This window comes from Periophthalmus magnuspinnatus, chromosome 7, assembly GCF_009829125.3.
Source record: "Periophthalmus magnuspinnatus isolate fPerMag1 chromosome 7, fPerMag1.2.pri, whole genome shotgun sequence".
Classification (NCBI taxonomy): domain Eukaryota; kingdom Metazoa; phylum Chordata; class Actinopteri; order Gobiiformes; family Gobiidae; genus Periophthalmus; species Periophthalmus magnuspinnatus.
In genome coordinates, this window is record NC_047132.1 from 7,429,154 (window position 1) to 7,443,283 (window position 14,130).

At 37.8% G+C, this 14,130-nt stretch overlaps 1 protein-coding gene across 1 annotated transcript; it reads right to left on the reverse strand.

Moving 5' to 3' along the window:
• Nucleotides 1-1,106: 1,106 nt before the first annotated feature.
• Nucleotides 1,107-13,907, reverse strand: cs (citrate synthase). Its single transcript, XM_033969169.2, has 11 exons — nt 13,731-13,907; nt 11,472-11,522; nt 9,490-9,597; nt 9,190-9,255; nt 8,770-8,901; nt 8,069-8,257; nt 7,204-7,403; nt 5,634-5,763; nt 5,430-5,531; nt 4,142-4,351; nt 1,107-3,511 (listed from the first exon to the last, which is right to left on the reverse strand). The coding sequence occupies exons 1-11, from the start codon at nt 13,779-13,781 to the stop codon at nt 3,341-3,343; spliced, it is 1,410 nt and encodes a 469-aa protein (XP_033825060.1). The 5' UTR covers nt 13,782-13,907; the 3' UTR covers nt 1,107-3,340.
• Between the last annotated feature and the right edge of the window lie 223 nt (nt 13,908-14,130).

Consider the following 14,130-nt stretch of genomic DNA (forward strand, 5'->3'; position numbering starts at 1 on the left):
ACCTGGTCAGTTATATTAGTGACTTTACATCAGACCTTGCTGTATTCCAACTAAAGTCTGCATTTTAATCATTTTAGCTACCCCCATGTGTATTAAATATGATTGGCCTATAGACTCTTGTGATATCATCTGAAACCCAGCAAAACTGACTATATAAAGCAAATATTTGAACTGCAGAGGCGCTTGCGTACCAGTCTGAGAAACACTAGTCTATAAAAAGACATAATGTTATCTGTGAAAAGCGCTATATAAAGTTTACTTACAAGTTCAAACATCAGTGTTAACCAGTGTGAACAAACCAGGAAGAAGTCCCTCTAGAAACTGGAGTGGGGTTGTGGTATTTGGGCCACAAAGCTATTTATAACCCCATCAGAAGAGGTAAAGGACTGCCAACATTTTATGCCAACTGAAACCATTTATTTAGTCATTACATTTAAAAGTAGGAATTCACGTGTATGTTCAGAGGGTTATTTGAGAGACTTTGTTGCACTGAAATTAAACGTAAGATTTATAAATATTTTAAATGTGGATGTAACAAAATCCAAAACTTGCGTGTGGAATACTGCTATATTTGTGACCTGTTGGGGGGAGAAACAAAACACTGTTGTCTCGTGCAGTGTTCTCAGGATACTAACATTTGAATTGTTCCAAAACAAGTCTGATGCTTGATATATTGATACAATGGTAAAAAAGGCTCTATTTTATATATGTCAGATTTTTAACACAGTGTACTAGTTTCTTTAATACTGTCATGTGGTACTTTTCCCCAAACTGCCCCAGCTATACTGCAATCAAGAGACTACTGCAAAACTAGTTACTGGAAAATTTGAGGACTGGCGTGACAAAAATGAACCAAGATCTCAAAAATATAATGAACAAAAAAGCATTATTTAAAGCAGATAGCAAGTTAAATCCCATTTGTCATATTTCAAATGTTAAAAAAGCTGTTTCATGTGATAGAATGTTGAGGACTACGTAGACCATAATTCTTTGCTCTATCAGTTGCAATTTAATACAATGTAAATCCCAATAGATTTTTAAAACTGTCAAATAGAGTCCTATTCGACATCAGTTGTAAACCTCTTTTACAAAAGACAAAAACAGACTTGTTAATAAAACCTTTTATTTTCCATTTTTTGTGAAGTTTTCCAATATTCTTTTCTTGCCCGTTTGACCCTTCTACATCACATCCCCAAACGCAATGATTTTATTTATGTTACAAAGAACCAAAGCTTATTGCTCCTCTACGATCAAAACAATCATGTTAGCTACAATGCCAAACACCACACGTACAAAGCCAAACAAATAAGGTTAAAAACATTAGCTTTGGTTTAAACTAATTTCAGATTGATGACTTGACAAAATGGAGTGCTGGATAATCTAGGGACAGCAGATAGACGTCGAGAGCAAGTTTGAATTGATTGAAACTCCTGAGAAATAGCACCTGGCTAGTCAAAGATTGTGTATTTACAACATAGCTGCAGTTTTCAAATTTGTTCTTTTGTACAATAAGTGACCAATGTGAATGGACAATTGTGCCAAACTATTGTGGTATTAGTAAAAGGTATGCACGTTAATACATTCAAGCTATACATATACAAGTATATACCTATGTACACTGTATAAATAAGTCCACAAAATGAGAAAACTTAACATTTTCAAACACCACAAAATATCTTGGAATACAATCTTAGGGTTTTCTACAGCTACTAATTAGTAAGATTCCAATCAAGTGCTTGTTTTGGAGTAGTCGATGTTGAAAGCGCTCTCTCGTTGGGAAATAAACAAGCTAAAATACAATTTAATGGGATAGCAGAACCCAATTCATGTGTCCATTCAAACTTGCTCTTAATGCTACCATCTGCTGCAAGGTAATCAGCCTAAATATAGCATCTACATGTACTGTACATTATTGATTCATAGTAATTCTAAACAATGATTTAACAGGTTTTATATGGGAAAAATAAAGATATTTATAAAACTACCAGTGAAAAGTTTGGACAGAATCTTTTTCTGTTGTTTACTACTTTGTTTTTGGTAGATACACACTGAAGAGATCAAATATATGAAACAAGATGTATGAGATTAGACAGCAACAAAAAAAGTTAAATAACTAAATGTTATATATTTTGTATTCAGATCTCTCAAAGTAGCCACCCTTTGCTTTGTCGCCAGCTCTGCAAACCCTTGACCTCAATGAGTTTCTTGATGAAGTCACCTGAAATGTCTGTAATCCATCAGTCGTCCAAGCATGATCTATGGTAAAAGAAAAATTCAATTCTGTCAACTGGATAAACAGTTTTTGAGTAAAGGCGTTTGGCTGCTCATCCAAGCCGCTTCTTCAGTTCTGGTCAGATTGTTGATAGACACTGCCTTTTATCCATCTGAAGGGAGGAGCCAACTACGCTGAAACTAACACTCCTATTTGTAAACTCTTTGTTGGCTGGGTCTATTGAACTGTGCCTGTGGTTTTCACATCTCAGCTGTCCCTTGTCAGGGTTCATCAGTGGAATACCAAGTGTGTGCAAAGCAGTGATCAAAGAGGGTGGCCATTTTGAAGACTGTAAAATATAAAATGTACTTACTTTTTGATTATTACATTTTATATGTGTTTATTCATAGTTTTGATGTCTTCAGTGAGGATCTACAATGTAAATGATCATGAAAATAAAAACATAAATATAAAATTGTGTCCAAACTTTTGACTGGCAGTGTCATCATTTTGATCATAGAGGACATGAGACCAAAATTTTAAAGGGGCAGCGTCATTTAAATGGTTTGTAGGTTTTGAGCAGTCCAATAGTTTTGAGCTGGAGTGTTTTACAATGGGAGTGAAGCATGTGGATTTACTGGGATGACAACTTTGCATAGAAAGAAAATAAAACTGGATTTGTAAATGTAAATATCTCCAGGTTGTAGCATTCAAAGAAGTCAGTGTATTATTTGCCCCAAAGCAGAAAAGGCTCATCTCACATTTTAACACCATATCTTAAAACAAATATACTGGAAGTGTAATTGACCTCCCATGTTTCCCTTTAAATGCCTTTTCAAAGTTCACAACATGGTTCCAGCTGACACATATCCTTACATTAAGGTTTGAAGATGCTAACAACGCTAGCAGACATAGTGGTATGAACTTTAAACTAGTCAGTGGTTAACAATAAAGTAATCAAATTCTGTTGCAAATCAAAAGACCCTTTTTATGTGAAATATCATTAAAAGTGTACCATCTTTGAACCTGTAGTAGTTAAAGTTGAAATCCTACGTCTGCTTTTCGTTTTTGGGGATATTTCCAGTTCCTCCCACCCTTCACTGACCCCTGCTGGCCTCCCAAGGTGGTTCAGCCAGACTTCGCTCCCACCAGATTCATGAGTCCGTCTGTGCTCATGGATTTGGGGCGCTCCAGAGGGAAGCCCAGGGCCCTGCTCCAAATCAGCTGAGACAACACACCCAGAGCTCGGGACACGCCGAAAAGCACAGTGTAGTAGTTCATCTCTGTCATGCCATAGTACTGCAAAGAGATGGGGAAGAAAACCATTTTAATATAGAGCATTTGAGCCCAATAAAAATATTAAAAGATGCCAACTATCCCAGACAGCTTTCACTCAAAACTATTATACAGAGTGATAAATGCCAATTGTCAGTAGCAATACCGCAGGTAATGGGGTTGTTTCAGGTTACTACTGTCGTCACAGCTGCCCTGGGAGGCTGCCAATTACCACAAACAGGAAAAGTGAAGTGTCTTGGCCACGGACATGACAGTATGCACTTTTCTAGACTTTAGACTAGGCCCAATCATTCCCTGCATGTCTGGACCCAACATAACCTGTTGTTATACACAAAATTTTGTGCTAAACACTTGAGCTCAAGCTAAGAATTGTGACTATACCATTACTGTGATCTCTTGTAACTTTTTTTTTCTCTTTCTCTAATGTAAAGCACATAGAGGTGCTGTTTTCTATGAAATGTGCGCTATGAAGATGCCTTGCCTTACACTGGTCCATGCATAGACGCATGTAAAATCTGAGGTTCGAACTGCTAATCACAGTGCTTTTTGGGTGATTAACATTAAATACTTTTGAAGAATTACAGGCCAATAAAATGAGGCATCGATATGGAACAGACCAAAAAAAGGACCCACCTGCAGTAGCACTCCGCTGTGAGCGTCCACATTGGGCCAAGGGTTCTTGGCCTTGCCCTGCTCCAGGAGGACATTCGGAACGATCTTGTAGAGCTGAGCCACCAGTTTGAACATGGGGTCGTTGGGCAGGTGCTTCAGGGCAAACTCACGCTGACAGGTGTAACGAGGGTCTGTCTTTCTCAGGACGGCGTGGCCATAACCAGGAACCACCTACATAAGAGTAGCATGTTACAGATTGGAAATAGTGGGAAAATAATTACATTTTAATTCTATGTACACCACACCTGGCCAAAAAAAGTCGCTACCTGGATTTAACTAAGCAAATAGGTACGAGCCTCCACCAGTGGGTCAGGTCTATGTTCAGCAACAGTCTGCTCAAAGAATGAGTTCAGCTGACACCTGAATATACTGAATGACCAGTTTATTCCATCAATGGATTTTTTTCTTCCCTGATGGCACATATTCCAAGATCACAATGCCAGGATTCATCGGGCTCAAATTGTGACAGAGTGGTTCAGGAGCATGAGACATCATTTTCACACATGGATTGTCCACCACAGAGTCCAGACCTTAACCCCATTGAGAATCTTTGGGATGTACTGGACAAGGCTTTGTGCAGCGCTCAGACTCTACCATCATCACTGCAACATCTTGGTGAAAAATAAAAGCAGCACTGGATAGAAATAAATCTTGTTTCGATTTCGCTTCTGCAATGTCACAATGCCACAGTGAATGCGTGCTGTAATCAAAGCTAAAGGCGGTCCAACAAAATATTAAGAGTGTGACCTTTTTTTTTTGGCCAGGCAGTGTATGTACCTGTCATATTGACTCAAAAGAATGTCTACATCAACCGATTTTGCTGATAACACATTGTTGTGACCCTGTATATATCTTTCTAGACTAAATATTACACAAATATTTATTCACTATAAAATTTACCACAAAAATACAGAAATATTTTACAGGGATGAGACACGATCTATTGACAAAAAAGAGTTATGAAAAAGATCAAAAATTGTCCTCTAGTAAATGATCTTGTAATATTTATCTTCCATTTGCCAATTTCCCATGGAACCAATGCTTATGCTGAAAGTAATGTATAATAAGTATAATACATGTGAAAAAAATGCATGCATTTGTCATCTCTCGTACTGACACTTTTGAGGCTTTGGCAGACAAAAAACATGCCCTGTGAATAAATTAAACAAAAAAGGAAAGAAACATGTGCAAAATCAAGTTAATTGCCATCTTCAAAACAAATATATTACAGAAATAATTTTTTTTTTACCCTCCCAGACTTGAGTGTGTTCCAGATGTAATCCCTCATCCTCTCATCGGACACCTCTCCTCCAAGCTCCTTCTGCAGTGCCGTCAGCCACACCAGCACCTCCTAATGGGCACAGCAGAAAGTACATGCAATATGTTACAGGAAAAATTAATAAAACTGAACAAAGTAAATATTTAAGCTTTTGTTAAAAGTGTGATTCCGTACCTGATTGGCCAGACCGTGCAGAGGACCAGCCAGGCCATTCATAGCCGCGCTGAAGGAGAGGTAGGGGTCAGACAGAGCGCTGCCGACCAAATGACTGGTGTGAGCGCTCACGTTTCCTCCCTCGTGGTCACTGAAGAAATAAAGTGTTAAAAGATGGTCAAAGATTAAACCTTAAATGATTTTTAAAAAATGCCTTTTTGGAAAAAAAATTTGAATTACATTTAAAGCTTAAACAAAACATCTACTTTTAAAAGAAAGTTACACTAAATAAGTAATTGCTTTGCCTAGAATGTTGCATAGTATGGCATTAAAAGTATCCAAAAACTCAAAGAAAAAAAACAACTAAACATTTCTTTCTATGAGCAGGCCTGCCTCTGTCTTTTACATGTTCGTGCAGACAAGGCCATGTTACCAATTTAAAGCCATACTGTGGGACATTTTAGGCAGAGCAATACCATCTCCATGGAGACAAGCCGGTGGCATAAAAGTTACATAGTGCACCTTAACATTTGAGAGAAAACAAATATGAACATCTTACACAAGTAGTAAATTAATTTCAGTCATAGCTACAGGGCACCACAGAATAGCAGATGTAATCACCATGCAGGCTGAATCTTGCAGGAAATTTTATTACCCAAACAATAGCTGCCTTTGAGATTTGATTATAGTGACATGTAATCGATCATTTAGTCCCATCAAAGAGCACTGGTTAAATTGGTCCTAATGAAGTTTCACCAGTAAATTGGAACTATACACTAAATCCACTCCTCTACTAAACTGTATATGCCATTTTAATAGTTTTTTTAATAGTTTTGGCTACTTTAGTGGAAACTAGGTAAATTTGCAGCTTTCTGGTAAAAATGTATAAATCTAAGTTGTCTGTGTAATCCCTCAGTCATCCAGGTCTGATCCATAGTAAAAGCCAAAAGTAAAATCTTTCAACTGGAGGAGGAGAAGGTCCTCAGACCCAAAGGAAACAAAGAGAACAACAGAGCTAGTCAGGATGCCAATAGGTGTGAAAGCACCCATTAAAAGTTGAATGAATATGCTAAGTATGTCTCAGGCACAGTGCACACTTAGTTTAGCTCAACAGGCCTAGAGTACAAACAGAAACTGTAAACAATAGCAGTTTCCAGGCTCAGTGTAGTTAGCTCCTAACTTCAGATAGATATAAGGCAGTGTCCACCAGCAATCTGACCAGAACTGAAGAAGTGGCTTGGATGAGCAGCGAAACGTCTTCACTCCGACAACTTTTTGTTTAGTAGGCAGATTTTACTTTTGGCTTTTACCATAAATCTAATCTTGCGCTGCCTTCAGTGACCTCTGCAATTTCCAGTAGTTGCTGACATCACGAAAGACTGTCCTCATAACCGCAGGGGCAGAATTGAAGTCTGGAAATCCGTTAGACCAATCATACTGTTCTTATACCTCCAGACCACACCCCTCCTCTCCACTAGCTCTCTTTAGCCCTTCAAGTACTGCTCAGTTTAGCAGCACAATTTGAAATGTGGTTAGGGGCGGAGTTTAGACACTTTAAAATGGCATACATAAATACATCTTGATTATGTACCTGTGGATGGTGAGGTAGAGGCGCATGAGTTCAGTGAACTGCGCGTCACTGTAGCCCAACATGTTGGTGAAGTTATGGGACCAGTCCAGGTTTGAGTCAATGGCTCCAATGCTGCTGCCCTCACGGTACAAGTTACGGTAGATCTTAGCTGCGATGCAGGGCAGTTTGGCAATCAGATCCATAGAGTCTTCATAAACAAACTACAAGAACAAAACGCAAACAAAGCTAAGGAGAAACAAATTTTAAACATGGATTAAGTACAGTATTTAATAACTGAATAATGCTACAACTGCAACAATTTATTGGTAAATGTATAACGTTTACAAGGTAATTACATGTTATTACAGGCTGTTACATACTGTTGAAAAGGAGGAAAATGGAACAATAATTTTTGGGGGGGTCAATATTTTTTTTTTCTAATAGTGGGGAACTTTTGGCTATTTTTCTATAACATCTGTGTCTCATTCTAGATGTATCCCAACTACTAAAACTTCATTCTGCCATTTATTTTTTGCAGTTAGTATTTATTTATTTATTTATTTACAAATTGTATGTTTAGATTAATCCTGCTTTTTGGTTATTTTGTCAGTGTCACTGGAGGCAGTCATCATACCAAAAATAAAATTTCAAGTCAATAGGTAAAATTATCATTTGTGGTAGGGGCTGGGCAATTCATCAAATTTGAATCTTCTTTGTGTCCATGAAATTAACACTTTCAACAACACATTTTTTGAAAAAGAAAAAATATAAGTGAAAATCAAGATGAATCAATATGTGGGGAATAAAAATGGTAAATTATTTTTGACTATATTGCCGATCCCTAGTACTGGCCAGTAATAACGTCTCAGTATGCATCTGGACTGACCTCCCAGTACTTGGACTTGTGCACTCCTTCAGAGTACGCCCGTGCGAAGCTGCTCTCGCTGTTCAAAGCTGTGATAGCAGCACTGAACTGGGACATGGGGTGAAGGTTTGTGGGGAAATTGTCCAACATCGTGACCACGTGAGATGGAAGAGCAGCTCTCTTTGCCCACTCTTTGGACACCCAGTTCACCTGTAGAAAAAAACCCAAGACATTTTCATATATTATGGAACCAACACTATAATCTAGGATACTTTGACTGAATCTAAAATAAACCAGGATAAACAGTAGTGTCCAAGCCCTGAGTATAGCAAAACATAAGTACAACAACCCATCTGTGCTATATGGTGGGAATATAGAGACTACAGGGCATCTTTAGTGTTATGCACAAAATGAATGGAAAAAGGTAAAATCTCATGTTAATACCAATATACTGGTACTGTAAAAAATATAGTATGTGACCAATTTTATCAAATCAATTTGTTTTAGCCGGATCCTGACATCCCTTGACACCTTGTGGTTTTGTTAAATTGTTTTATTTACATTTGATTTGATATATTTGATTTTATTTATGTGGATTGAGAGCCTTTGTGAGTTTCACAGAACTGCCCTTTTAGTCCACTAATCAACGGGTAGACTACAGCACTATCTGACACAGTTTGGGACCCTCTAGTCCATAAAACAAAGTGGTGGTCTGGTCTCACCTGTTCCTCTGTGGGCACCTGTCCCGTCACCAGAAGCCAGAACAGCCCCTCAGGCAGTGGCTCCTCTCCTCCAGGAGCTTTGGGCAACAGCTGCTGGCACTCGGGGATACTGTAGCCTCTGAAACGAATACCCTGGTGAGGAGAGAGAGAGAAAAAAAGATGCTCACATATTGATCCATGACGATTATCGATTCAATTTTATTAAAATCATTTTAAAAAAATGTAAATAAATGATACAGAATTACAATTTTGAATGGCCTCCTGAAGAAATAAATCACTGCTATACAACAAATTTCAATCTCCAAAGTAAGCTTAACATTGACAATAATAACCTATTGAATACAGGGAACATCAAAGATTGATTGCAGAGTCCTAGTGAAGATGGAGTATTATAACAAGAGTTATTCAATTGTCACTGACCTCTTCTGGATCTAAAACAGAGGTCTCGTACACCAACCCCTTCATTCCTCTCATCCCTCCATAAACCTGTGAATCAAAAGGCAAACATGAGACACAAACGGTAGGCCTGTCAAGATAATTACTATATCAACAACTTGAGTCAGGTCCCATATAAGGGCAGTTTGAGGAGAGTAATTCAAATATTTACAAACTATTGAAATCATAGACATCATAATCAGATATGGTATTAGTCTTGTTTGCCCTTCAGTTTTATGTCCACAGGCCCAATTCATGGGACATAGTTCCATTGTAGTGACTCACCATATCAACAGTGATTTGGCCGATGTTTGTTTTGCCATACTGTTGCTTGAAGTTCTTAATGCGGTTCTGTTCTTTGGGGATGAGGTCAGCCAAAACATCCTTTAAATTCTGAGGAAAAAAAAATATGAATCAATAATTTGTAATTGCAATGGGTTATATTTTGGGGCAAATTAGTTAAACATTGGTGCAACATTGTCTTGTTTACATTGTAGATTTTTATTTGTTTTCGTAAGGTGCATACACCACAAAAACTGGTTCTTTCTGCATTTAAGAAAGACTAAAAAGAGAACTGCAATTATGCTAAGCAGCACTACCATTAAAAAATTTATTTTATTTTTTAAAAGCTGCCCTACACACAATTTGTAAACACATATTTACATACATTTGAAACCAGAAGTTTACATACACTATACAAAGACACATGTGTTTGATTTTGTGTCAGACAGTGAGAAAAAGCAGACTAAACTTTTCCTGTTTTAGGTCAATTAGGATTAACACAATTATTTCTATTTGCTAAATGCCAGAAAAATGAGAAGGATTTTTTAAAGACAATTTTTCATTACTTTTGTTCAAAGTCAGAAGTTTACATACAGTTAGATTAATATGCATTTAAACAATTTGGGAAAACCCAGATGATGAAGTCATGTCTTTGGTTTCTAATAGGTTTATTGACAACATCCGAGTTAATTAGAGACACACCTGTGGATGTATTTGAAGATACACCTGAAACACACTGCTTCTTTGTGTAACATCATGGGAAAGTCAAAAGAAATCACCCAAGATATCAGGAAGAGAACTGTGGACTTGCACAAGTCTGGTTCCTCCTTGGGTGCAATTGCTAGATGCCTGAAGGTGCCACATTCATCTGTTCAAACAACTATACGAAAGTATCAATACCATGAGAATGTCCAGCCATCATACCGTTCAGGAAGGAGACGGGTTCTGTGTCCCAGAGATAAATGTGTTTTGGTCCAAAATGTGCATATCAACCCAAGAACAAAAGTAAAAGACCTTATGAAGATGTTGGCTGAAGCTGGTAAGAGTGTGTCAAAATCCACAGTGAGACGGGTACTGTAGCAACATGGGTTAAAAGGCCACTCTGCCAAGAAGAAACCATTACTCCAAAAGAAACATAAAAAAGCCAGATTACAGTTTGCAAATTCATAAAGGGACCTTAATTTAAAATTTTTGGAGACATGTCCTGTGGACTGATGAAACTAAAAATGAATGGTTTGGCCATAATGAGCATCATTACCTTTGGAGTAAAAACGGGAAACTTGCAAGCCTGAGAACACCATCCCAACTGTGAAATACAGGAGTGGCAGCATCATGTTGTGAGGTTGTTTTGCTGCAGGAGGGATTGGTGCACTTCACAAAATAGATGATATCATGAGGAAAGAGCATTATGAGGAAATACTGAAACAGCATCTCAAGACATCAGCCAGGAAGTTAAAGCTTAGGCGCAAATAGGTCCTCCAAATGGACAATGACTTGAAGTATACTGCCAAAATGGTGACAAAGTGACTAAAGGATAACAAAGTCAGTATTTTGGAATGGCCATCACAAAGGCCTGATCTCAATCCTATTGAAAATGGATGGGCAAACCTGAAAAGACATGTGCGAGCAAGGCAGCCTTAAAACTTGGCTCAGTTACACCAGTTCTGTCAGGAGGAATGAGCCAAAATTCCTGCCAACTATTGTGAGAAGCTTGTGAAAGGATGTCCAAAATGTTTGACACAAGTCATACAGTTTAAAGTCAATGGTACCAAATACTAATGAAATGTATGTAAACTTCTGACTTTGAAGAAAGTAATGAAAACTTGTCTAAAAAATCTCTTCTCTCATTATTCTGGCATTTAGCAAATAGAAATAATTTTGGTAATTATAATTAACCTAAAACAGTAAAACATAATCCGGGTCTTTTTATAAAGTGTATTTAAACTTCTGGTTTCAACTTTAGACACACACAGAACTAAACTTACTGTAGTTGATGCACTGGCATTTCTGGCAGCCACAAGGATGTAAGCAGCATTCTGTAAAGATAAATGACAGGTAAAACATTAAGGAATGCAATTTAGTGCTCCCTTGGCAACACAATTAAAATGCACTTCAATTAAAAACAATAAAAGAAACCGTCCAATTATATTAAACTATTTGGCACAACTTTACAGTACAGTCTACTATACGCTGCAGGGAGTCAGTCCATAAATCAGGCTCAGGCAGTGACAGTGGAGTAGGCCTATCTCATCTTATTGTGGCCAAATCCTGAAGGACAGAGCGGTAAGAGGAGCATTGGAGCTTGCTGTACCTAAAACAGGATTGCCCAGCTGCCCCAAGGATGACAAAAACCCTCCCTAAACTTCACATAACCTGACAGGCCCCATTCAAACAAAAAGGCCTTCCCACAGCCTTCAGTTCTGCACATGACTCCTCAGACCTCATTACATAACAGCTCCTTTTTAAATAGCACCAACTCTGTTCATTCATTCATTCACCATCTGCTGCACATGGAAGTTTTAGCTAATTAGAAGTGTTTGAAGTTAAGCCCTAGTCAACATAGCACAGGTGCAACCAAGGTCTGTCTAGACTCTCGATAGGTGGCATATTTAATTAGAAAATGTAATTAAAATATCTGTGAGAATATCAGATGTCAAAGTCAGATTATAGTCTAGGGTACCAATTTGTGAGAAACAAACTGAAAAATAGTTCGTTCTATATGTTGATTTAGTGCTATGCAAACCACTAGTACATACATTCATACAGTCAATACATTGTCTGTCAAAGTTTAAATCTTTTTCATAAGGCTGCTACAATAAATCAGAATAATGGGGACAAGCCAACATTTAAAAGGGACCAAACTGCATTTTGATTATTCAATATTTAAAAGCCTTTAGTCACCACATTTCAACCTTTATTTGATTTAAAATGTATTTTAACAATATCAATGGACAATAGTAATAATTGGTTACTAGTTGACGGCTAAATAACTTGTTAGTTGAAATCCTATTTTCGTGAGATAAAAACAAAAGCTGTTTGTTTTGTGATCTTAGAAATGTTCATTGATCCATAAGGGACGTTACGAGCCCATTTAAGCTTGTTTAGGTCAAAAAATAAGTATTTTGTAATTACAAGTTTCAATGAGAATTTAACATGATCCAAAAGTGGCATCTAGAACCACCGTAAAGTGCTAGATTTATTAATCATTTGAGATCAGGTAAAGGAAGGTTTATGGTTTTATGACAGCACAAAAAATGTATTTTATGATTTATGTTGTGCAATTTAGAGCACATTCCTAATAAGGATTCTGACTAGGCAAAGATTGCCCTGATAAGCACAGGAGAGAATGACACTGGTTACATATGCCTAATTTAAATATTGATAAGATAAACAAACAACTTCTGTGCGTTCCCTCAGAGTTCAAGTAATTACATAAAGTGCTTAGGTTAAAGGGGCAGTAGGGTAAGAAGACAATAGCTTTTGGTCACCCAAGGTTACTGTACAGGATACAGTGCTCTATACATCAAAGTCACTGACCATATAATATTTCTGACGACCTATCCCTCTATTGAAACGCCTTTCATATATGTATGAAACTTAACTGACTGAAACACTTTAAAATGCAGTTTGACAACATTCTAAACAAAGAGTACCATCTATTTACGAATTTGCAGACTAAATCAACTGACTACAATGAGGCTACGTTAAGACTACAGATAATCTAATATGTGTCAAACGTGATTTAAAGACGCAATGTTTGGTGATTTGACTAATATTTTGACTGCATTTGAAGGTCATGCAGCGTGGACTAGACAAGAGTAAGCATGCCATTTTAATGTAATGATGAACAATCCGAGTTATGTATTGAAGGTTTTGGGTGAGGCTTAAACATGTCATGTGTTTTCTCTCATTTTGTTTATTGTGCCAGCTAATATCTATCTCACTGACTTATAGAAACATGATTCTAACACAAGGCCAGTATAAATAACACTCACTACACATATATCGCTGTGAATTTAACTTCCAATTTCCAAACAGGATAAATAATGTTATATAAACGTGGTGAATAAATGAACTAGTCATAAGCCGCTCATCAATTATTAGCCATAGCATTTCACAATGTGTGTGTGTAAGCTAATGCTAAGCTAACATGCTAGGCTGTTAGCCGATATGACAGCGTTAGCTTAGGTTAACTTCAAGTCCATTTCTGAAGCAAATATCCGTACAGTTTGTCATCCTCATACCTTGGAAGCGAGGATTTTGGGTGCTAGCCGGCTGATACTGAGAAAGGACATCGTGGCAGAGGAATGGTGATATTTGAAGTAATTCTTTAGAACTTAGGAAGCCGCTGCCCGTGCACCGCGAAGCTGGGTTGAAGGTGCCCCTCCAGAAGAAGGTTGAAGAGGGATCCGGGCCCGGACAAAGCCGCGGTGCTGATTGGTTCAGGGCCCGGACGTAAGTGTGACAAAGCGAGCTGTGATTGGCTGTATCAGCGGCGAGGCTCACGATGTCCCGCCCTCCGTGTCATATGTGGTGGTAGATGTGTGAGGGACAGTCAAGTCATACAGATCTAATACTGTAAAAGGAATAGTGTATTGAGTTGTCAGATATGGGTAGACCAGAGTGACAGGCTACTTGAATAAG